The sequence below is a fragment of the Taudactylus pleione genome, unplaced genomic scaffold (assembly GCF_031769625.1).
Source record: "Taudactylus pleione unplaced genomic scaffold, aTauple2 ptg000667l, whole genome shotgun sequence".
Lineage (NCBI taxonomy): Eukaryota > Metazoa > Chordata > Amphibia > Anura > Myobatrachidae > Taudactylus > Taudactylus pleione.
The window spans coordinates 137,073-161,850 of record NW_028285069.1 but is presented as its reverse complement, the minus strand read 5'-3'; the positions used below and the strand labels follow the sequence as shown (position 1 = coordinate 161,850).

Here is a 24,778-nt window from a genome sequence, read left to right as displayed (position 1 = left end):
CCTTTGCCTCTCAGGATGCATCCTTTGGGCGCCGGGTACTCCTTTCAGCACAGGAGCGTCCCCGCCCTTAGTTGTACTGCTTTGGGACATCCCCAAGGTCAACCCTGTGGACCCCCTATGGACCCTGAAGTAGAAAACAAGAGATATGGTAAGAACTTACCTTTGTTATCTCTGTTTCTACGAAGTCCATAGGGTCCACAGGGCGCCCGCCCTGACGCACCTGGCTTCAAATGGGCTGTGTGGCTGGTCACCGGTTTTCCGTCTCCTATTGCTGTGAGTATGGTTTCTTGTGTGTTCCAGTCTTCCTTCTCTCTGTTCCATATTCTCCTCCGGCCTAGGCTGCTTACCAACTGAGGTGCCTGTGGCTCGGGGGCGGGGTATAGAGGAGGACCCAAGTGCATCCTGGGAGCTAAAAGCTTAACTGTGTGGTGCCCATGGATCCTGTTCCAGCTATAACCCCAAGGTCAACCCTGTGGACCCTATGGACTTCGTAGAAACAGAGATAACAAAGGTAAGTTCTTACCATATCTCTTGTTTTTGTTAAACCGTCGCTGCTTGGCGGGTTGGAGATGAAAATTTAAAGTGGCACTAACATTCTGTATAAAGCCGGCGTGCTGCAGACTGAATGTTAGTGCCGCTTGAACAACGGCTTAACAAAAGCTGCCACTTCATAAATATATCCCTTAGAGTCTAATCACTATGGCAGCCGGTCATTCACTAATACATAGCATGATTGTATGACCTTGGGAAAAACACAATTAAAATGCATTTATTAAAAGATGAATTGAAACATGGAAATCAAAAAATGAGCACTAATGTATCGTCATTTATTTGTGGTATTATGGTATATTATCATTTATTTGTGGTATTATGGTATATTTTAATTTATTTGTTCGAAAGTAATGACCAACTGTCTGTCTCAAAGCTTAGGCCCTGGCCAGGTGAAATTCCTTGTTATATTCATATTAGCAGTTATTACACCAATAGGGAGAAGGTAGGAATCGCAAGTTTACAAATCTTGGCCGGGATCTACTAAATGGAAAATGCGCTAAAAACCCTTTTACCGCATTTTCCATATGTACTATTGGGTGGCCGCCAGGGCTCTGACGCGGAGGGTAATGCCAGCTTTCGCTGGCTTTACCCTATAGAAACTTATGGGCTTCTACCGCATCGCGCTGGAATGAGGGATCAGATCGGATCCCTCCCAGCGTGCCCCGCAGCTGCCGCGTCACTCTGCGCATGCGCAGATGTACTCCCGGGTCATAAACCCGGAAGTCCAGGGCGCAGCGCTGATCGCAAAGGACACCAGGTCTGACCAGCCGCAGACACTGCACGTCTCTTAGCACGCAGAGGTCTCTCATGCTGCGTATGCAATCGCAGTGGCTAATTTATGCGCGCCCATGAAACGGCGTTCACACGGGCAGGCACACCTGCGTTTTTCTGACCACTCCCCTGTCACCACCCCCAAACGCTGACGGCCTGTCACTCACTCTGCGATGGCTTCCCTGTGTGTGCGTAATCGCAGTGCGATGACAGCACACATGCAGTACGGCTTATACGCACGCGCAATGGCCAACAATCGCTCAATCTGCGTACGTAGCTGCATTTGCGATCCTTACTGAATCAGGCCCAAAGTCCGTGCCCACAGTGTTGCAGTTACCATTCAGTCTCACGGCCTCAGAAATGTCTGGGAAATGTTTTGGGCGTTCCTGGGTGGTGGATAAGTCGATGTATGGAGATTGTTAATGGAGTGTCGCAGGCGTGACGCTGAAGTGGTTGCGAGCTTAGACGCATAATCGCTCACACTGGAAGCCCTACTCTGACGGACAACCTGCATTTAGTATAGGGCTCGTCTAACCATCGATGGTGCGACCAGCGGTGGCGTCTAAAGACTCGCCAAGCACGATTGCAGCGGCTGAAGATGCTCAAAGTTGGCGTCTCATGGCCTGAATCAGTAAGCAACGCAAAGGAGAGAACGCACGCACTTGGCCGATCTTTTTGTACTGCGTATGCATCGCACTGTGCGTGCGCAAACTAGCCAGTGCGTTCGGTTAAGCGTACGCAGACTACACGCAGCGTCCACTCAGACCCCTTCCGATATTGATAGACAGGAAGTGCCATTTGTGGGTTGTGACGGGAGGTGATCGGGCGAACGCAGGCATGCCTGTGCTTTGGAACGCCGTTTTAGGGGCATCCATATTCAAGCCAGTGCGGCGACGGACGCAGTGATGAGACTCCGTGCACACAGGAAGTTGCCAAGATCCTGCGCGAGATCTGGTCAACCACTATTATGCAAATGCGGTCGCTGGTTCTCGATGTTATCGATGTTCACGCTATCTTGCGTACTGATCAGGCTTTGAGTAAAGGGCGATGGGCGGCTTAATATAGGGCTGGGCGTCTGCATCTTGTGCTGCTGTCTCTGTGCGTCTGCATTGATTAGCATGTACTCGCAGCGGGCGGATAATTGCTGAATCAGGCCCTCAGTCCTTGCACATTCAGAAGCACGGCTGCGCACTGGCTTGTAGCGGTAGTTGCATAAACTCGCAGACATTCCGCCAGCAAAAGATGCAGACACAGACGCCGCTCAGGCCCATAATGGTGATTTATAGATATGAAATAGTTTTACATGTTCTATTGTGTATTAATTAAACTAATGCTTAAACAGAAGAGATGATGATCAGTTCAGAGATTTCTCAGCCTGTCAGGAGGGTAATCTGGATTAATATTAATTAGTAATTACTGGAATATGGGGCCTGATTCAGCATGGATCACTATTCTGTTTATACGCACGCAATATCAGCGGTGCTATTTAAATGTGTGTATTCACATTGCGTACGCAGCCTGACATAAGGACACCCACCTCCCCTTACCCACATCCGTATACTAGGGGAACATAGCGAAACAATCGGTAACATCGGACCCATACGCAGAGTTAAGGAAGCCAAGACCTCACTCAGAAATTGCTAACTTCCGCACACGGTATGAGGCCTCAGGAGGCGTCAGGTATCGCAGTGGCTAATTTATACACGCCCATGTAACGGCGTTGAAACGCACTGGCACGCCTGCGTTTGCCCGACCACCTCCCCCCCCCCCCCGTCACCACCCACAAACGGCACTTCCTGTCACTCACTCTGCTCTGGGTCTGCGTAGTCTCTGCAAAACGTAGTTTCCATCGCAGTTGCTAGTTTGCGCACTGCGATGCATGCGCAAGACACAACAGTCAATCTATTGCGTGCGTCTTTGCGACTGCGTTCCTTGCTGAATCAGGCCTAGAGTATCTGGCTAAATGTAAAGCTAAACTAGTGTTAGTATTGAATCCTTTATTTTTGCCTATCTATAATTATCCCCTGTTTTCCCTGTCACTAAATCCCTGCCCACCCACTCCTGATAAACCCCAGGGGCCTGGTCCTAAGGCTGGGTACACACTAGACGATTTTTTTTGCGATTTGCCCGATTCCGAAAGACAAATCCTCAAAATCATCTAGTGCAGTGATCAGGGAACAGGGGTAAATTACCCCACATGGGGCAAAAATGAAATTCCTGGGGGTAATGGACGGACAGCCGGGCATGCATATGAATCATTCTCATATGCATGCCCGGCTGTGCCGCAGGGAGGCTCTAAGCCGGACGCCCACTGAGATGTTATTACCAGCGGGCGCCCGGCTCCTTCCCTGCAGCGCTGCGTTAGCCGGAGGCTGGAGTTCTCTACTGAACTCCATCTTCCGGCTCTCCCCATGCGCACTATGGGAGAGACGTCATGACGTCTCTCCCATAGTTCCGAGGAGCAGCCTGGCGGACAGGACGGTGGCGGATGCAGGAGCGGGGATTAAGGTAAATTTATATGGGGGCACTACTACAGGGGCATTATATGGGGGCGCTACTACAGGGGCATTATATGGGGACACTCTGTATGATTTCCTTCCTTTCAAATCAAGGGGGTAACGTCGGCGTATTTAAATATATTTTGGAGTAAAAGGTAAAAAAAGTTCCCTGACCCCTGGTCTAGTGTGTACTCATTATGTTGGGGCAGTGCGCGCTCCCGTGTTGTCGTCAGCCCTACATGCAGCTCAACCTGACGATGCGACTGACGACCCCATACCGGGCACCAGATCGTCTAATGTGTACCGGCCACCATGGTCACCCGTCGGATCGCTGGGTACAGACATCATTTAGTGTGTACCCAGCATAAGATGTGCACAGCTCCGTATACAGCCGCAAATAGCCAGTTTTAGCAGACTGCATAGTAGCGAAATTACACATCTGTGCGTATCTCCAGGCGATTCTGAGTCGGCCAGATCTTGGTCAGATCTCTCCATGAGACGGGCGATTCTGGGTGGAAACGTCACAGTCGCGCACGAGAGATCCGTCACATGGGTGTGTAGCTATATTTCCGCGCTGTTATGATACGCACATAGAGCAACCTGTTCTGACGGATCTCTAGCACCCAGCATGGATCAGGTGCAGGTGCTGATACTAATGATGAGGGTTACAGCTTTGGATGGAAAACCAGGCGGTGCGGCTTCCAGCTTGATGCCGCAGGGATACGCAGATTAGCGTAAGGTACGAAATCTGGCTGCCCTGGCTTCCCGCCCCTTACAGTACTGCCACTTTGCATCAGAATCAGGCCCCAAGAGTGCCCACTCATCCCTTGGTGTAATGTTCCAATTGGGAGTCTCGTCTATCGGCATCGCGGTCGTGGGTACTGGTATCTCTGCCATAGAATATAGTGGAGTGGCTGCAGACAGAGGACTGCATGCAGTATACTTCTGTACAATTGTTCACGCAGTCGATATAAGACGTGAATAAAAAATTCAGCTTATCACCTTACTAGGGTTATGTGCTGTTACTGAGGCATGAGGCACGTCACGCATCATTTTATCGCAAAGTGCCTCCCGATGCCAGTAGCTCCTTATGTAAAAAAAATTCATATATTTAAACAGTACAATTTCCGTTTTGACGGCTACTTACAGCAAACACAAGGAAACGCTTACACCTACCCAGTCCATGCTTGTTAACATACTGCAGGGCAATTGTCTGCGCACATCCACAAAAGTCCCATAGAAATGTGTGCATTGTCCTTTATTCTTCAGGGACCATAGGCTCCACAGGGAGACCTTGGGGTATAGCTGGATCTGGATCCCGGGCATCACGCAGTAAAAAGCTTTGCTCCCAGGTTGCACTGGAACCATCCTCTATACCCCGCCCCCGAACCAGAGGCACCTCAGTTTTAGTTGGTGCCCGGCCAAAGTCGGGTCACTGTTTTGCGCAGAGAGGCAGCCCCAAAGCTGATTTTATTTTATGAGTTATTAGTTTTTTCCTTTTGACTCTTCAGATCGGGCAGCGGCAGACTGTCCATAAGACGTCTGCGCTGCGGCTCTGTCACCCCGCCGGCGCTGCGACGCCAATACAGATCTGGGGATCTCGGTGGGACCCCGGGGTCTGTGCTAGCCTGACCTCGCGGGACTCCCAGGACTGCTGCCAGACATACGGGGACAGGTAAGAGCGGATCATCGGTTGCGGTGAACCGCGTATTAGCAGTCCATGCCTCCGGTCTCTGGGGACAGACCGGAGGTGATGGTTGTGATGGCAGGCCCCCCATACCCTGCACATCCATTAGACCACCAGGGACTTGGTAGCGGGAACCAGCGTCCTGGGGGTTAATTGACGGCCAGGGAAGGCAGCCTTTCCTGTTTAGCGGCTCCTCAGCTCAGCGCGCCTTTCTGCTAAGGTCTGGCTTTGCTGAGCTGCTCTCCTCCTATGGCCACGCCCCCTCTGAGGTCTCCGGCGGCCATTTTCTCAATGGTACATCGCAGATCTCTCCGGACTGCTTGCGGATCAGTCCTCCTGTATACCTCTATCCTGGGGTTAGTGTATACAGCACTATAACCTTCCCAGACACTGAATCTGCCCTCCTCTGAACAAGAACAAGGCCTTGCAGATCCAGAAAGCCATAGAGTCCTTGCTGAAAGCAGGGGTAATTGTTTCAGTTCCACTATCTCATCGCGAGACTGGTTACTATTCTACTCCATTTCTGGTTCAAAAGCCGAATGGGTCTCATCAGCCTATACTCAACCAAAAATCTCTGAACAATTTCATCAGAGTGCCCAGGTTCAGGATGGAAACTTTGCGATCCACCATACTGGCTATGAAACCTGGGGATTACATGGTATCACTGGACATTCAGGATGCATACCTTCGTAACGCCTTCTCACCAGCGTTATCTGCGGTTTGTTATTCTGCAACAACTTTTCCAGTTTCGGCACTGCCCTTTGGCCTCTCCACAGCTCCAAGGGTATTTACCAAAATTATGGCTGTCATGACAGCCCACCTACGGAGTCAGGGTATTCGACTCCTGCTGTACCTAGACAACCTTCTCTTGCTGGCAGGCTCACCGGTGGTACTTCAGCAACATCTGCACCTGACAATCGCTTGTCTACAAGTGCACGGGTGGCTGATCAATTGGAAAAAGTCCTCCCTCACTGAAGATGGTTCATTTGGGAGCCTGTTTGGATTCTTATCAGTAGAGAATTTTTATAACTCCAGAAAAGATCTCCTCTCTGCAACTGTGGGCGCGCAGTTGTCTGCGCAGTCGCCGGGTGTCGGTACACTCGGCAATGCAGGTCTTGGGATCTATGGTGTCCACTTTCGACATGGTGGAATATGCCCAGTTCTATTCAAGGTCCCTGCAGGGGCTGATACTGTCCAAGTGGAACTGATTACCCCACCGGATCAGGTGCTTTCTCCGGAGGTGCGCCTGTCTCTGTCTTGGTGGCTACAAACAGCTCATCTCACTGAGGGTCGTCCCTTTTGGAACTTCGGACTGTGTACAGGGCCCTCATGATGACAAGACACGTTCTTCAGGGAAAAGCAGTACAGGTTCAGTTCGACAATGCCACCACGGTGGCGTACATAAACCATTAAGGAGGCACTCGAAGTCGGGCAGCAATGACAGAAGTGTCACGCATCCTGACTTGGGCAGAGGGGCACCTCCCAGCCATCTCGGCAGTGTTCATTCCTGGAGTCCTCAATTGGGAAGCGGACTTCCTCAGCCATCACGACGTGCATCCTAGGGAATGGTCTCTTCACCAAGAGGTGTTTCAACTCCTAGTGGACAAATGGGGCCTCCTAGAGGTGGATCTCATGGCCTCCCGTCACAATCACAAGTTGCCAGTGTACGGATCCAGGACAAAAGATGCCGAAGCAAGCTTAGTGGACGCTTTGTCAGTGAAGTGGACCTTTCACTTTGCGTACCTATTTCCTCCCATATCCCTGCTTCCTCGGGATCTTCGGAAATTCAAGCAAGACGGGACATGGTCCTGCTGGTTGCTCCAGCTTGGCCCAGACATCATTGGTACTCAGATCTTCGGAGTCTCTCTAACGACACTCCTGCTCCCTCAACGTCCGGACCTGTTGTCTCAGGGTCCTTGTCTTTACCCGGACCCGGGTCTTCTGTCTTTGACGGCATGGCTCTTGAGACATCCATCTTAAGGTCCAAGGGATTCTCTAGCTCTGTCATCAGCACGATGCTTTGCGCACATAAGCCTGCCTCAGCCAGGATCTGCCACAGAGTGTGGCATACATATTTTCAGTGGTGTCGCACAAGGGATTATGACCCTCAAGTGTTTCGTATTTCCAGAATTTAGCATTCCTTCAAACTGGTTTGGACCTCGGCCTCCGCCTGGCCTAGTTGAAAGTGCATGTCTCTGCACTGTCTGTGTAGTTCCAATGAAGGATAGCTCCGCTCCTGGATAGCCACACCTTTTTCCAGGGTGTTCTCCGGTTTCAACCCTTTGTCCCTCCGGTGGCTCCTTGGGATTTGGAGGTAGTTCTTCAGGCCCTCCAGGGCCCTCCATTTGAACCACTAGATTTGGTGGAAATTAATTTGTTAACGGCTAAGACTCTATTACTTCTGGCAATTGCATTTGCCAGGAGGGCGTCAGAATTGGGGGCACTCTCCTGTTGTCCTCCCTTTCTGATATTTCACCAGGATAGGACTGTGCTTCGCACTCGTCCTGAGTTTCTTCCTAAAGTGGTTTCTAATTTCCACATTAATCAGGAAATTATAGTTCCGGCCTTTCAGTCACCTGACCTCTCGGCGGGTGAGGCCTCCTTTGATGTGGTCCCTGCTCTCAAAATTTATGTGGACCAGACCAGCTCCCTTCGGAAATCGGACTTATTTGTGCTCTTTGGATTTCGCAAGAAGGGATGGCCAACCAACAAACAAATATTGGCTAAATGGCTTCGTATGACTATCTCAAAGGCTTACACACACACAGGCAGGCCTGCCTGTTCTGGCTTCTGTTAAAGCTCATTCTACTCGGTCTTTGGGCCCCTCGTGAGCAGCTCGCTGTGGTGCCTCAGCTGTTGAGCTTTGTAAGGTGACCACATGGTCTTCTATCCAGACCTTTCTGCAGTTCTATGCATTTGACACCTTCGCTTCTCAGGAAGCTTCCTTAAAAGGACTGCTTTGGGACATCCCCATAGTCTCCCTGTGGAGCCTATGGACCTTGAAGAAGAAAATGAGTTATGGTAAGAGCTTACCTTTGTTAACTCTCTTTCTTCGAAGTCCATAGGGCACTGGCCCTGACGCACCTGGCTTCATGTGGGTTCTCGTACTGGTCACCGTTTTTCCGTCTCCTTGTGATACTCGAGTGTTCCAGTCTTCTCTCTTTTTCCTCCTACGGCCTTTGGCTACTTACCAACTGAGGTGCCTCTGGCTCGTGGCGGGGAGTAGAGGAGGATGGTTCCATTGCATCCTGGGAGCAAAGCTTTTAACTGCGTGGTCCCTGGGATCCAGATCCATCTACCCCAAGGTCTCCCTGTGGACCCTATGGACTTAGAAGAAAGAGAGTTAGCAAAAGTAAGTTCTTATCATAACTCTCATTTTCATATAGTATTGTCATATGACTGCACATTGCGAGCAGTGATTCTCGGAGAGCTGCAACATCAGACCAGCACTATTAATTATCTTTGCCACTACAACCCCCATATATAGTGTGGATTTTAATTTTTTTGTTCCATACAGCCTTTATCTGTGTGTTTTCCTTTAAACTTGACACAATGGTAACACATAGCGTCTTCTGCAAAGCTTTATTAAAATTCCTGATGAGTAAGTAACACATTTTCACTGTTGTTGGTAGCAATTAAATTAGATTTCTCTGCTTTGAATGATGTGTTTAATTGTGATTGTATCCAGTTGATAAGGGTTGCCCCGGGGAACAGACGCGGCAGCTCAGTAGAAGTATGAAAGACTTTGCTCCCGCCTTGCAGCATCTTGCCATACATAAAGCATAGCAGGTGTTTGAAAGACGTAGCTTTGTGTTCGGAATCTAATTCCTAGAGCGCCGGCGAGATGGCGGTTCTCGTCCCGTGTCACCGCCGGACTCTGCGGGAAGTCTCGTTATCTATCAGTAGGCAGAAGCCCTCTTTTATTAAAGCTTATTTAAGTAGAAGCAGTGTCAATCGCCGCTTCTTAACCAAGTAACTTAGTTTAAATTAATATTTAATTTTTTTTAAGACAATGAGATACATATTTAGAACTATCTGATTATGGCAATATGATTATAAAGTATTCTTACTGTAGCAATATGTAATGCTTTTCTAGCGGATAATTATGTCAGTGTTTTGTGAGCAAATAAAACAAGCGTTGCAGTAAGCAAATGTGCAATGTAAAATTCCATAGATTTATGGTGTACATCGTTAGGCGCTTGTCCCCATTTAAGGAGAGGATCCATCAACGTGACAACCTTCTTATAACATTGAAAAAATGCAACATAATTACAGTAGTGATTGGGAACTTAGAGCCTGATTCAGACACGCTCGCTAGGAAGCGTTCGCACACAGACTGCCGATGTTTGCATTGTGCGCATGCGTACACATCGCAGTGCGTGCGCGAACCAGTCCGAGCGATCGTGAAGCGTTTGTTCGCTGCGCATAGACTGCCCACCAGAGTGAGTGACAGGAGTAGCCGCTTGTGGGTGGTGACAGGGGTTGGTCGATGAAAACGGGGGAGTGAAGGTGCGAACGCAGGCGTGCCCGAAGGTCTTAACGCCGTTTCAGAGGCGTGCATAATTAGGACGCAGCGTCATACTAAACGTCACCTGGCTGGTTTTTACACTGAAGTGCTTGCGGTAGGGTATGGTTAACCACAAGTGCTGCGTTTGCTTCCGATGGTACTCGATGTTACCGATGGATGCATACACTTCCTGGAGATGATGTTTATAAGTGGGCGTGTTAAGACAGGCTGGTGGGCGTCTGCATACACATAGCGATCGCACGCCAAGACATAGTGGGCGTGCTAATGCCTTGCCGTGCGAGCGCCTGCCTTTCTGTTCGTTAGCCGAATTTGCATACGCATCTGGCGAGCGGGTCTGAATCGAGACCTTAGAGCCTGATTCAGAGCTGAACGCTCTGACCAGAGCGCTCGCTCTGAATCAGGGCCCTCCTCCATGAAAATGGAGCGGCCTCCTGGCCGCTCGTATAGCTGTGGGTGACCACCCACAGCATATGCGAGCGGCCAAAAAGATGGTCGCGATGGTCTTGACCATCGCGACCATCAGACTTGCGACGGAGACCCTGCGGTAGGGTCTCCCTCCCTGCCACAAGCCCTGGAGTGATTTTGGCTCTACCAGAGCCAAAATCACTCCCACTGACATCACTAGTGATGTCAGTGGGGCCGGCTTCAGACGGTAGGCGTTCCCATGGGAACGCCTCCGTCTGGCAGGCACGCCCACCAAAGGGGGCGTGCTGTCAATCAACATCGACAGCACGCCCCCTGTGGTGCGAGACCCAGAGCGATGGAAAGCCCGTCGTTCCCCGGGTCTCGCGCATGCGCACGACGGAGCTCCCTCCGTTGTGCGCATGCGCAGTGGGGAACATCGACCCGCTTGCGAGCGTCCTGACGCTCACGAGCGGGTCTGAATGATCCCGTTAGTACAATAGTAATTTGTGAGTGTCAGTCGTTTTTTAAAAATGAAATACATAATTAACATTGAAGTAAATAAAGCTTCCATTATAATTGGCCCAGCTGTCTCTTACTTAGGAATTGCTAACTTCCTCGCACGCTATGAGTACTCAGGCTGCATAGGGCATCACAGTGGATAATATATGCATGCATACGCACTGCCACGCCTGCATTTCCCCCTACCACCACCCAATTATAATAGGGGATTTTTAGTTCCTCCCCCTTTTGAACTCTTGCAGTGCTCAGGATGAGTCCCACTTGTCCTTAGCAGTTACTTACTGTAGAGACAGGAAGTTAGGTGTGCATAGAAAAATTAATTACCTCAAGACTCAGAGCCTTCTCTCAGATATCTTTAGTACTGGAAACATTTGCATTAGTGATTCACATGGTCATTTATTAGCAATAACATCTGTGGATACGAATTTTGTGTAATTTTGTGGTATTCTCTTCTCCTCCCCCCCTGCTCAGGTGTTCTGTATCCTGCCTTTCAATTCAAAGGATACCTATGATTCCATAAAGAAGTTCCTGAGCTTGGATCAGCCGGTCCCCAGCCAGTGTGTGCAGTCCCGCACGCTGAGCAAGCAGCACATGCTAATGAGCGTGGCCAACAAGATCACCATGCAGATGATCTGCAAGCTAGGAGGAGAGCTGTGGTCGGTGGAGATTCCCGTGAGTCTCGCGTCCTTCTCTGTAGACAGCACCCACAGAACGAAGTTGTCAGGGTAATAATCGCTATTCGTTTTTTTCTTTTCACAGCTCAAGTCGCTCATGGTGATCGGGATAGATGTCAACAAAGACGCACTGAATAAATCTCAGTCGGTCGTTGGGTTTGTGGCCAGCACCAATTCTAGACTCACAAAGTAAGTGTGGGCCACTTTAATGGTTCCCCTAACCGGGCTGCAGCTCTCTTCTACTTAGTTTATAATGTAGCCTTGGCCTGGGACTATTATATAGTGATCAACGGAGAGATACCAGCATCGCACAGAGATTACCCCATTGTCCAGAGATCCTACTCCATGCTCGCTCTTTCCATTCCCCCATCCCTACATGCATTTCAGCAGACAAATGCCTCTCGAAGCGGCTGATTCTAAGCCTGGCGAATCTCAGCATAATGCGCATGCATGAAGGAAATGGACGAATGCGGTAGATACAGCTCACACTGACGGAGATCACTCCAGCGAACGCATTGATCTGCCTGTTGACGGACCACACTTTCTGGGACATGTGCGTTTCTGGGTGATATACTGTAGTGTGTGGGCGGGTAATCCAGCTTCCATGCGTGATCGTAGCTCTCGGGCAGAGATAGGATGTCTGCATGTGACGGTGCAGTTGCAGCTAGCGTGGGGCAGATACTGATGATGGCGACTGCAGACGAAGACCCAGTGGGTGGGACGGGCTCCCATTTTTAGTCATCTGGATTTTCTGCGCACTTGAGCGATCCTCTCTTTAGCCTATGATAGTAAGTAGAGTGCCATTGGGCGTACAGAAGAGCAGCAACTCAGAGTCAGTCCTAAAATCTCCCAAGTTGACGTGTGAGGGCTCCAGGTCCATCCAGACTTGTGAATGTCTACCTGATCTGAATGCACTCAGAGTCTCTACAACCACTTGGACCATATGAGCAGAAGTACAGGAAACGTTGGTTTTGGCGGAGCCTGAATAGTTTCTGTCACAGATGACCCCTGACCTCTGCATTTACTGCATATATATATATATATACATATATTTATATATATATATATATATAATCACATCTAGGGGGAAATATAAAAAGCCTTGGCTAAAGATGAAGACGTTGCCGAAAGCAACCAATCAGCTTCGAACTATTATTTATCTAGCACAGTCTTTGATATGATGGAAGCTGATCGGTTGCTTTGGGAAACTACGCCACTTAATGTCTATCCAAGGGGTTTATGTACGAAGCTTCTGATTGTGTTTGTGCCTGATATAAGAAGGGCAATGCTTTTACTAACTGTGTCTTGTTAGTAAAATCATTGCCCTTTTAATTATCGGGCATAAACCACAATCAGAAGCGCCAGGTTTTACAACACGACACTTTGTAAATAAACCCAAAGGGTTGATACTGTACATCACCCCTTTAGCGGTATATGTAATAGCCTGCGACTCGCAAGCATTGGCGACTTTCCGGTCAGTCTGCCAAAAGATTTCAAGGGGGCAATCATTTAAAAGGCTTAACCAGCCTGGTTTTGCCTTTTAAATGATTGCTACCGTAAAACATGGGGCTGACTCTCCAGAAAGTCACTGATGCCTGCAAGTCGCAGGCTATTACATATACCCATCAGAACTTGAACAAGTAGGGATGAATAATCCCTATAACAGCTTAATTCTTGCAGAGGCTCTTAAGCTACAGTACTTATTATTATTACTATTATTAGTTATTTATATAGTGCACACATTCCGCAGCGCTTTTACAGAGAATATTTGACATCAGTCCCTGTCCCAGTGGAGCTTGCAATCTATATTCCCTACGACATACTCACACACATATACACTAGGGTTAAGTTTTGTTGGGGGCCAATTAACCTACCAGTATATTTTTGGAGTGTGGGAGGAAACCGGAGTACCCGGAGGAACCCACGCAAGCACAGGGAGAAAGTACAAACTCTACACAGTTAGGGCCATAATGGGAACTTCATTGCAACAATCAAACATTTAGGAAACACTTAAAAAAGTGACCAATCCCCTCCCCTCAGTTCACTTGTAGGTGTTATATAACAATATATAAAATTAAACTTGCTGGATGTGCACTGCAGAGTTTTTGCTGTTACTGTGGGGCCTATTCATCAACACTAAAATAACATTTTTAAGGACATTTTCCTTAAATAACGTTATTTTGGTATTCATGAACAGACTTGGCACAGGAGATATCACAGATATCTCCTTGCTAAGTTCCCCTGCGTTAATTTCCACACTCCCCATACATTAGTATGGGGATGTGGAAATTGTGGTATTCATCAAATTCCGAAAATTATGAATTTTCGGAATTTGATGCAGTTACTATACGCAGTTACTGTAAGATGGCGAATAGCAGAATCGACTTACCTGTATCCGCGTGTGCAGGTCCCCCGACGAGTCCCTCCGGCGCTCTGCTCCGTCCTCAGGTTCCGGAGGCTGGTCGGACATGTGTGCTCCCCAGCAGAGCACAAGAAAGTTTAGAAAAAAAAAAAAAGTTTTTTTTTTTTTTTCTAATCTGTCATGTGGTCTGCTGGGAAACCACATGACAGACCAGCAGGACGGAGCCGGAGGCTGCTGCGCGGACAGGTAAGTCGGGGGGGGAGAGGTGAGCGGAGGGGGGTGGGGGGTGTCGGGGGGGTACACAAACTTAACGCATCTGTAGGCAGTGCTGCGCATGCGCTGGTTTTACAGATGTAACAGCGCATGCGCAGCACTGATTACAGATGCGATAAGGTAGTGTAGGCAGGGAAAAGTATCTATTTCCCGAAAAGCTGTCATCGCAAAAATGACAGCTTTTCTGAATAGATACTTATGGAGAGGAGGAATGATGAATTCCACCTATAATTAGGTAGAACTCCATGCGAGTTCTAAACCTAATTATCTCTAGAGAATTTTTAAGTTTAATGAATAGGCCCCTGTTTCTCTAACCTGAATATCTATGGTAACAGATAGTTGCTTTCTACACTCTGGGCTATTTAGCAGTGAAGATGGTTCCCGGCGCTTGCTGAGAGAATGAGGTTGCTGGAATTGCGCTTGTGATTATTATTTTGATGTTTTTCAGGTGGTTTTCACAATGCATCATTCAAAAGACATCAACAGATTTTGCCGATTGCCTGAAAGTGTGCATGAGAGGTAATTTATCCGCCAGCCCCGGAAAGGCTGAGGCCGGCAGCTCACTCCGGGTATTAATCAAATGGGCAGCGAAAACATGTTTACAATTCATCTGCCAAATCTTTCCTGTGTGTGGCAACTGGCATTTATTCTATTGTAAACATGTGCCAGTAGTGCTGGATAGATTTCCAGTGTACAAAGGTAGTTTGGAGTTAGAACCCTGTCTGCATCTGAACATTATTGTAATCTGGGAGAGAGGATAGCTGCTGCCCAGTAACGGCTAATCGTTACCGTTACATAAGGCTTTACTGCATATTTTGTGGGCGATAAATGTTTTATATCGCCCCATATATTCTCTGTGACCTTTACAAACTCTGTGACATTTGAGTAACCATACAGTACATAAGAGGTCTATTTAGTAAAAATTTGACACAACCCAAATATATATATATATTTCTACTTCAGGGTCCATAGGGTATCCACAGGATACCTTGGGGTATAGGTGATGACGTCAGGCACGGACACCACAGAGTTAAATTTTCAGCCTCCCAGGATGCACCAGGGTCCCTCTCCTATACCCCACCCCCAAGCCAAGGCAATCCAGTTTCGTGGGTGTCCGGCCAGATGTCGGATCACATTCACAGAGGGGGCTGTAATAGCCCCAGAAGATTTCTTCAGAGTGCAGCTGTGGCTGCACAAGATGAGCCTTACAGCATGGACAGTCAGTACTGACGTCCATGCTGTCGCTCCTACACCCCGCCGGTACCAGAATGCCGGTACCGATCCGGGGATGCTGGCAGGTAGCTGGGGTCATAGCTAGTGGTGACCCTGGCTACCTGGACTGTGGCCGGATGTACGGGGGACAAGGTAAGCGGCGGGGACCCGCGGTGGGCACCCGCCGGTAACACAGTCCTTTTTGGATCCCAGGCAGGGGGCTCCCTGGGGACTGGCTGCGTGTGGGGCCAGGTACTGATCCTGCGCCTTCCAGTAGACCACCAGGGACAGCGGGCCGCAGCATGTGCGGTACAGCGCTGCGTCTCAGGGGTTAATAGCAGGCCAGGGGAGAACGCCTTCCCCGTCTCACAGCGGGCGTCTCCCCCGCTGCACAGTGCCATTCCACAGCGGTCTGAGCGGGCTGTGTCAGCGCTCCTCCCCCGGGCCCGCCTCCTCTCTGCTCCTCGGTGGCCATTTTCTCTCTGCATGTGCTGGGGATGGCAAACGCTGCTGGAAGCTGATACAGGCGCCATTGCAGTCCGGGTCCCCCGCATACCTCTCCTTCAATTAAGGTCAGTGTATGCAGCACTGTTTCCTACCAGGCTCTGGTCTGTGTAGTTGATCGCAGTGCTTGTAATGCAGGATGTTATATTTGCATTGTATGTGACTTAAATGCTAGCACTGTTTGCCTGTACTTTCATTTCTGACTGTCAGCCATTTTCCTATCCCTGTTCTTCTTCTGCTACAGCCCTTGCGGTGCGGTGTTGCAGGGTGTTTATTACCTCACAGTAAACGTGTTTTTTCTGTGTGGGAAGTCACATACGCTCCGTTCACACTCCTCATGTCGGAAAGTGAACGAGGATATCCTTATCCAGCTATAATGTACTGATATAATGTGCAGTTAGCAGAGGGATATGTAGACGCTGAAGGTTTATGGAGGGCATGTTGTATTATATATCACGCCCCATTTCTGTCACTGTGCCTGCACAAAAAGGGACCGCCCTCGGCTGGCTAAGATGCTTACAGCACTTGTGGGCAACGCTCCCTGTGTTTCCCCATAGGGGTTATCGCAGCGAGTGGTGGTCTCATCACATGCAGGGGTCCCTGGGCAGTTGATGGTACCCCAGTATTTCTACTTCAGGGTCCATAGGGGGTCCACAGGGTTGACCTTGGGGTATAGCTGGATCTGGATCCACGGGCACCACGCAGTTAAAGCTTTGCTGCTCCCAGGATGCACTTGGGTCCGTCCTCCTCTATACCCCCCCCGGCCACAGGCACCTCAGTTTTAGTTGGTGCCCGGCCGGAGTCGGGTCACCCTGTCGCAGTGGGGCTGCAGGAGCAGCCCCTAAGCTTTATTTTAAAAGAGAAATTTTTTATTTTTTTCTACTTTTTTTTTTTACACTTTTAGAGCGGCAACATCAGACTGTCCTTTAGGACGTCCACGCTGCCGCTCCTTCTCCCCGCTGGCGCCGCGACGCCAGTACAGCTCTGGGGATCGCGGTGGGACCCCAGAGCCTGTACTAGCCGGGCTCTGGGGACTCCCTTGACTGCTGCCGGACGCGACGGGGATCAGGTAAGCCGCGGGTCGCCGCATGCGGCGGCCCGCAGATACTTTACATGCAGTCAGAAGCCTCCGGTCTCTGGGGACAGACCGGAGGCGCTAGCGGCGGCGGCGGGCTCCCCCTCAATTGAGGAATACCCCGCGTGTCCGCTAGACCACCAGGGTATCAGGCTGGTAGCGGGACTGGCAACCCGGGGGTTAATTGCTAGCCAGGGGAGGCAGCCTTCCCTGTCTAGCGGCTCCTCCCCTCAGCTCAGCGCGCCTTTCAACTAGCAGTCTGGCGTCGCTGAGCTGCTCTTATCTCTCGGCCACTCCTCCTCTGAGGTCTCCGGCGGCCATCTTTACTGGCACATCGCAGACTCCCAGGCGGTATCAAGTGGACCGGTCCCCCTGTGTACCTCTCCCCTGCTAAAGGACAGTGTACACAGCGCTATAGCCCTCCCAGACACTGAATCTGGGCGGTTGATTGTAGCGGAAGGTGCAGTGAGTACTAACTTTTCTGCATTGTATGTGACTATTGCTAGTGCTGCCTGTCTGTGACTTATTCTCCTTGCTGTCAGCTTATAACTATCCCTTTCCTTCTCCTACGGCCCGCAGGTGTGTGGGGGAAGGGCGTTTTTCTGAGACCCTCACTTATATAAAACACGTATTTGTGGGGTCAGTCACATACTGTTGTGTGCTACACAGTACCATATCTGGGCTGTTGTGTCGCATACTGGTGAGTGCGCGGGTGTTAAAACCGTAATTCCTCTGGTGATACCTATTTCTTGTGATTTACGGTATCATGTCTGATGAGGAGACTGAGCGCTCTGTGGATCCTGTGTTATTTTCCTGCAGACGCTGTGCTGCTGGAGTTGATGGGGAGGACTTATCTCAGGATGGTCTGTGCGGGCGGTGCCAGCTGGTACCGGGCCCCTCCAACCCCCCTGTATCACAGGACCCTCCTTGGGCGATGTTTTCACAGGTGCTGGCGTCTATTGCGGACCGGTTATCGGTCCCATCAGCGGTCCCTTCTAGGGCGTTGCCGCAGCCCACCATCCCCCATTCCCCGGGGGTTCCACAAATGTTGCGGTCTCCCCTCGGGGCCCAGACTGTGGGTCCTTACTCGGGACTGCCTGTGTATGTGCAGTCTTCCCCAGGGACGCGTCAGTCTGTAGTGCCTTTGCAGAGTTTTGCTCCGACGGCTCCTCCGCCTTGGGTGGATGTTCTATCCAGCTCCGTACAGAGTCTGGCGGCTTCATCCTCGGCGTTTCAGTCCATGTTGCAAGGTGATGTGCCACCAAGGGTGTCTAAACGTCCGGTTGTGAGTTCACTAGCTGCGCAGTTGTCGGACTCGGAAGTGTCCTCAGATGATGGAGAAATCCATGAGGACTCTGACTCTGATGTCATGGGGCAGGAGGTGGAAGCTAAGTCCTCCATTAATGTTCCAGCCTTAGTTAGGGCGGTGCGGGCTATCCTACATGTTGAGGATGATGCGCCGGCTCCTAGGTCGAAGTTTCGTAATTTTAAAAAGGCCAAGGTGACTTCAACTGTGTTCCCCCTGTCTGATCAATTTTCGGATCATATGGCGGCGGCCTGGCAATTACCTAGTAAGAGGTTCCATCCACAGAAGAGGTTGGCGACGAACTATCCTTTTCCTGAAGCTCATTGCAGGAAATGGGAAACTCCACCTGCGGTGGATTCCCACGTTACCCGCTTGATCAAAAGCGCGACGCTGCCATTGCCGTCTATCTCCTCTTTGAAGGATCCCACGGACAGGAAGGTGGAGACTTGTTTAAAGTCCATTTATTCTCTTTCCGGGGCGGTGGCTCGCCCGTCCATGGCTATCTCCTGGGTGGCTAAAGCCATTGAGGCATGGGCCAATGCCTTGGAGGATACCTTTCCTGATGAGGCTCCGGATATCCAGAGAGCGTTAGTGGGACAGATGCGGGATGCAGCTTCCTATATTGGGGAAGCGTCTTTGGATGCCAGCCTGCTCACTTCTAGGGTGTCGGCTGCAGCGGTGTCTGCTCGGCGCTCCCTGTGGCTGAGGTCCTGGAGGGTTGATGCAGATTCAAAAAAGGGTCTGGAGGCCTTGCCTTTTAATGGTGATTTACTATTTGGTCCGGATTTGGACAAAATAGTGGATACTGTGGCTAAGTCCAAGTCGGCTTTTCTCCCTTCGGCCTCTGCGCCGGCTAAAGTGAGGAGCTCTGCCTTTCGGTCCTTTCGGGTTCAGGGTAAGGCCAAGGGCCAGTCCTTCCCGAGACATTCGGCGACCAAGGCCGCACCCAAGCCCAAGAAGCAGGCATGGAGTGCTCGGCGCCCTTCTTCCAAGCAGGAGGATAAGCCTGCTGCCTGATGGGACGGGCCTCTCTCTGGGGGACCCCAGAGTGGGAGGCCGACTTCTCCAATTCGCCCAGTGTTGGCACAATACCACCACGGATGCCTGGGTTCGAGAAGTAGTCTCTCAGGGGTACGCCCTGTCTTTTCGGTTCAGGCCGCCCCACCAGCTTTTCTGTACGAGTCCTTCTCTGGACAAGACCAAAGCTGGTCAGATTCAGGTAGCTATAGAATCCTTGCTACAAGCAGGGGTCATTGTTCCCGTTCCGCAGTCTCAGCGCGGGACGGGGTACTATTCTACTCTGTTTCTGGTACAGAAACCCAATGGTTCTCATCGCCCTATCCTGAATTTGAAGTCTCTGAACAGATACCTCAGAGTTCCCAGGTTCAGGATGGAAATGTTACGTTCCATCATTCTGGCGATGGAACCCGGGGATTATATGGTCTCCCTCGATATCCAGGACGCCTATCTCCATGTGCCCATAGCACCGGCACATCAGCGGTATCTGAGGTTTGCTATCCTGAACCGTCACTACCTATTTCGGGCGTTGCCTTTTGGCCTTTCCACGGTTCCGAGGGTGTTCACCAAGGTGATGGCGGTTATGGCTGCCCACCTTCGGGGTCAGGGTCTACGTCTGTTGCCGTACCTGGACGATCTTCTGCTGCTGGCGAGCTCCCCGGAGGTGCTTCTTCGACATCTCCACCTGACCATTGCTTGTCTTCAAGTAAACTGGAAGAAGTCCTCCCTGATTCCATCACAGCGGATGGTTCATTTGGGAGCCCTGCTGGATTCTCGTCAGCAACGGATTTTCCTGACTCCAGAGAAGGTCTCCTCCCTGCAGCTGCGGATACACAGTTGCCTGAGCAGTTGCCGCCTGTCGGTCCATTCAGCTATGAGAGTTCTGGGGTCCATGGTGTCGATATTCGACATGGTGGAATTTGCCCAGTTCCATTCCCGGCCCCTGCAGGGGCTGATTCTATCGGAATGGAACGGGTTACCTCACCGGATCCGCTCTCAGATGCTGGTGTTGTCCCCGGAGGTTCGGCAGTCTTTGGCTTGGTGGCTTCAGACGGCGCATCTGGTCGAAGGGCGCCCCTTTTGGATCCCGGACTGGGTCCTGCTCACGACGGATGCCAGTCTTCGGGGTTGGGGGGCAGTGACCGGCTCATTATCGCTTCAGGGTCGTTGGTCCGCGGAAGAAGCACTTCTCCCCATCAACATCCTGGAACTGCGGGCTGTGTACAGGGCCCTGCAGTCGTCCGGCCCCGCTCTTCACGGAAGGGCGGTTCAGGTGCAGTCCGACAACGCCACCACGGTGGCGTACATCAACCACCAAGGGGGAACTCGCAGTCGGGCAGCAATGTCGGAGGTGTCTCGCATTCTTGCTTGGGCGGAGTGTCACGTTCCAGCGATCTCGGCAGTCTTCATTCCCGGAGTCCTCAATTGGGAGGCGGACTTCCTCAGCCGTCACGACGTGCATCCCGGGGAATGGTCGCTTCACCCAGAGGTGTTTCAGCTACTCGTGGACAGGTGGGGGCTGCCGGAGCTGGACTTGATGGCCTCCCGTCACAATCACAAGTTGCCCGTTTACGGGTCAAGGACAAGAGACGCAGGCGCCTGTCTGGTAGACGCTCTGTCGGTGAAATGGACGTTTCACCTGGCGTATCTGTTTCCTCCGATATCCTTACTTCCTCGGGTTCTGCGGAAATTCAAGCAGGACGGCGGCACGCTCGTGCTGGTGGCTCCGGCGTGGCCCAGACGTCCTTGGTACTCCGATCTGAGGTGCCTCTCCATCGACGCTCCGTACCTTCTTCCTCAGCGTCGGGACCTGTTGTCTCAAGGGCCCTGCCTTTACCCGGATCTGGGTCGGCTGTCTTTGACGGCGTGGCTCTTGAGACAGCCGTCTTGAGGTCTAGGGGTTTCTCCAGTTCTGTGATTGGTACCATGCTTAGGGCACGCAAGCCTGCTTCCGCGCGGATTTACCACAGGGTGTGGCGCACTTATTTTCAGTGGTGTGAATCCAGAAACTATGATCCGCAGGTGTTTCGGGTTTCCAGAATCTTGGAGTTTCTTCAATCGGGTTTGGACCTCGGCTTACGCCTGGCCTCTCTGAAGGTTCATGTGTCTGCTTTGTCCGTGTGGTTTCAGCGACGGATTGCTACACTGCCAGACGTTCACACCTTTTTCCAAGGTGTTCTCAGGATCCAGCCTCCCTTCGTGCCTCCGGTGGCTCCGTGGGACTTGGCGGTGGTGCTGCGGGTCTTGCAGGGTCCTCCTTTTGAGCCGCTTGAGTCGGTGGAGCTCAAGTGGCTGACGTTTAAGACCATTTTTCTCCTGGCAATTGCTTCTGCCAGGAGGGTTTCAGAATTGGGGGCGCTTTCCTGTCGCTCCCCTTTTCTGATTTTTCACCAGGACAGGGCGGTGCTCCGCACTCGTCCTGAGTTTTTGCCCAAAGTGGTCTCAAAGTTCCACATTAATCAGGAACTTATTGGGCCAGCTTTTCAGTCACCTGATCTTTCCGCTGGTGAGGCTTCCTTAGATGTAGTCCGGGCACTTAGAATCTACGTGGACCGGACTGCTTCGGTTAGGAAGTCGGATTCTTTGTTTGTCCTCTTCGGTTTTCACAAGAGGGGTTGGCCTGCCAACAAGCAAACGTTAGCCCGTTGGCTTCGTTCAGTTATTTGTGAGGCTTATGCACAGGAGGGTTTACCTGTGCCAGCCTCTGTTAAGGCTCATTCCACTCGTTCTGTGGGTCCCTCTTGGGCTGCTAGACGTGGCGCCTCCGCTGTTCAGCTGTGTAAGGCGGCTACTTGGTCTTCAATTCAGACGTTTTTGAGGTTTTATGCGTTTGACACCTTCGCCTCTCAGGATGCATCCTTTGGGCGCCGGGTACTCCTTTCAGCACAGGAGCGTCCCCGCCCTTAGTTGAACTGCTTTGGGACATCCCCAAGGTCAACCCTATGGACCCCCTATGGACCCTGAAGTAGAAAACAAGAGATATGGTAAGAACTTACCTTTGTTATCTCTGTTTCTACGAAGTCCATAGGGTCCACAGGGCGCCCGCCCTGACGCACCTGGCTTCAAATGGGCTGTGTGGCTGGTCACCGGTTTTCCGTCTCCCATTTCTGTGAGTATGGTTTCTTGTGTGTTCCAGTCTTCCTTCACTCTGTTTAGTCTCCTCCTCCAGCCTTAGCTGCTTACCAACTGAGGTGCCTGTGGCCGGGGCGGGGTATAGAGGAGGACGGACCCAAGTGCATCCTGGGAGCAGCAAAGCTTTAACTGCGTGGTGCCCGTGGATCCAGATCCAGCTATACCCCAAGGTCAACCCTGTGGACCCTATGGACTTCGTAGAAACAGAGATAACAAAGGTAAGTTCTTACCATATCTCTTGTTATCCTGTTTTTCGCCCCCCCAGGTCTCGCAGGAGCCTGTGTGGGTGAATTTATTGTCCAAATGGTGTAGCACCTGATGGACGTTTTACAGGGGGAGTCACCATTTCGGCCTTCTAAACGGCCTTTCGGGTCTCAGACGGCTAAGGATCATGACGTCTGATGACGGTGACATTATTGACTTTTTCAGACATGAGCCCCTTAGTGCAGAGGAGGCGTCGTCTGGGTCTAAAGTTTATATACCTGGCCTTATACGGGCAGTCCGTGCGGCTTTGGTTATTACATATCCCCCGTGGCTAAATCCAAATATGCCTTCTTTAAGGATAAGGGTGTTGCCACAGTAATTCCTCTATCTGGTCAGGTGGATCATTTGGAGGAGGCGTGGAAAATCCGTTCCAGCCTCAGAAACGGTTGACCTTTTGCATACCCCTTTGCGGATTATTTTCCGAACGCGAGTTACCTTTACGGGTAGATTCTCATGTTACACGCCTAGTGAGGAGTGCTACATTGCCCATGCCCTCCAGGTCCTCCTTGAAGGAGGTTACAGATTGCAAGGTGCAAATATATCTAAAATCCAATTATTCCCTTGCTGGAGGGGCGTCCAGGCCGGCTATGGCCTGTGCTGGGGGGCCAGAGCCATGGAGCGCTGGGTAGGTAACTGGATCTCTGCACACTGACTCTCCAGCAGAGCAGGTGGATAGTGGCAAATTCTCAGAGACTTAGCCACGTTCATAATGAGACAGTCTTACATATAGCCTGCTGCTTTCCAGAATCTCCTCCGGCAGCAGTAGCGGCTCGGTAGCGGTAGCGGCTCGCTGCTCCCTGTGGTTGCGCTCTTGGAAAGTGGACGCAGATTCCATTTGGAATGCTTTGCCTTTTACGGGACAGGTCCTGTTTGGTCCTCATCTGGACACAATTGTGGCCCCGCAGGCAGCAGCTACATCTGCGTGTCTGCCATCGGCTACAGTCCCATCAGGGTTTGGGGCTTCGTCTTTTCGGCCCTGTGAGACCAGGGTAAGTCTAAAATATAGCTTTCCAAGACAGTCAGTAGCCAGGAAATCTGCTCAGCCATTAGAACAGGCTTGGCGTACAAGACGTCCAACTCCAAAGTTGGACTAAAAGCCTTCAGCCTCACGGGACGGGCCACCTCTCGGGGGACCCCAGAGTTGGAGGCCGGCTTCTCCAGTTCGCCCAGTACTGGTGTCTGACCACCACGGACACTGGGGTAAGAGAAGTATTTTCTTGAAGGTATGTCCTCTCTTCCCGGTAAAGGCCTCCCAGCCGGTTTTTCGTTACAGGTCTTCTGTCAATTCAAGACAAGGCCCAGTAATTTTTGAGGGTGTTACACTCTATGCTCCAGGCAGGAGTTATAGTACCTATTCCGTTGCCCCAAAGGGGAACGGGATATTACTCCATCCTCTTTCTTGTACACAAACCCAATGGGTCTTACCAGGACATCCTCACATCCTCAACCTCGAATCCTTCAACAAATTCTTAAGGGTTCCTCGGTTCAGGAGGGGGACCCTGCATTCCATCATTCAATGGTGTCTGGGAATTTTGTGGTGTCGTTGGATATATTCAGGGTGACTACCTGAATATCCCTATTTTCTTAGCACACCAATGTTTTCCTCAGGTTTGCAGTGGTCGATAAGCATTTCCAGTTTCTGGCATTGCCCCTTGGTCTGGCCTCCGCGCCTCACGGTTTACCAGGGTCATGGCAGCCCACCAGCGGATGCAGGGGGTCCACTTGTTACCCTATCCGAGTGACCTCCTGTTGTTACCACGGTCTCCAGAGATACTTCAGTGCCATCTGCAACGGACAATATCTGTGTTGCTACGTTATGGCTGACTAATAAACTGGAAATGGTCCTCTCTGATTCCTCACAGAGGATGCTCCATATCCCAACATCTGAGGATCTTTGTAATTGAGGAAAAGATCTCTGCATTACAGGCAAAGGTACGCAGTTGCCTGCAGAGTCGCCGAGTGTCTATTCACTCGGCAATGTGGTTCCTGGGTTCCAGGA

General features: G+C 50.9%; 1 protein-coding gene across 1 annotated transcript in view; it reads left to right on the top strand.

Moving 5' to 3' along the window:
- PIWIL4 (piwi like RNA-mediated gene silencing 4) overlaps positions 1 to 24,778 on the top strand; it is a 273,504-nt gene that overhangs the window by 196,537 nt on the left and 52,189 nt on the right. The window contains exons 14-16 of the mRNA XM_088455729.1: positions 11,432 to 11,632; positions 11,720 to 11,823; positions 14,718 to 14,788. Of these exons, the coding sequence (XP_088311855.1) occupies positions 11,432 to 11,632; positions 11,720 to 11,823; positions 14,718 to 14,788 (376 nt within the window). The remainder of the gene's footprint in view (positions 1 to 11,431; positions 11,633 to 11,719; positions 11,824 to 14,717; positions 14,789 to 24,778) is intronic.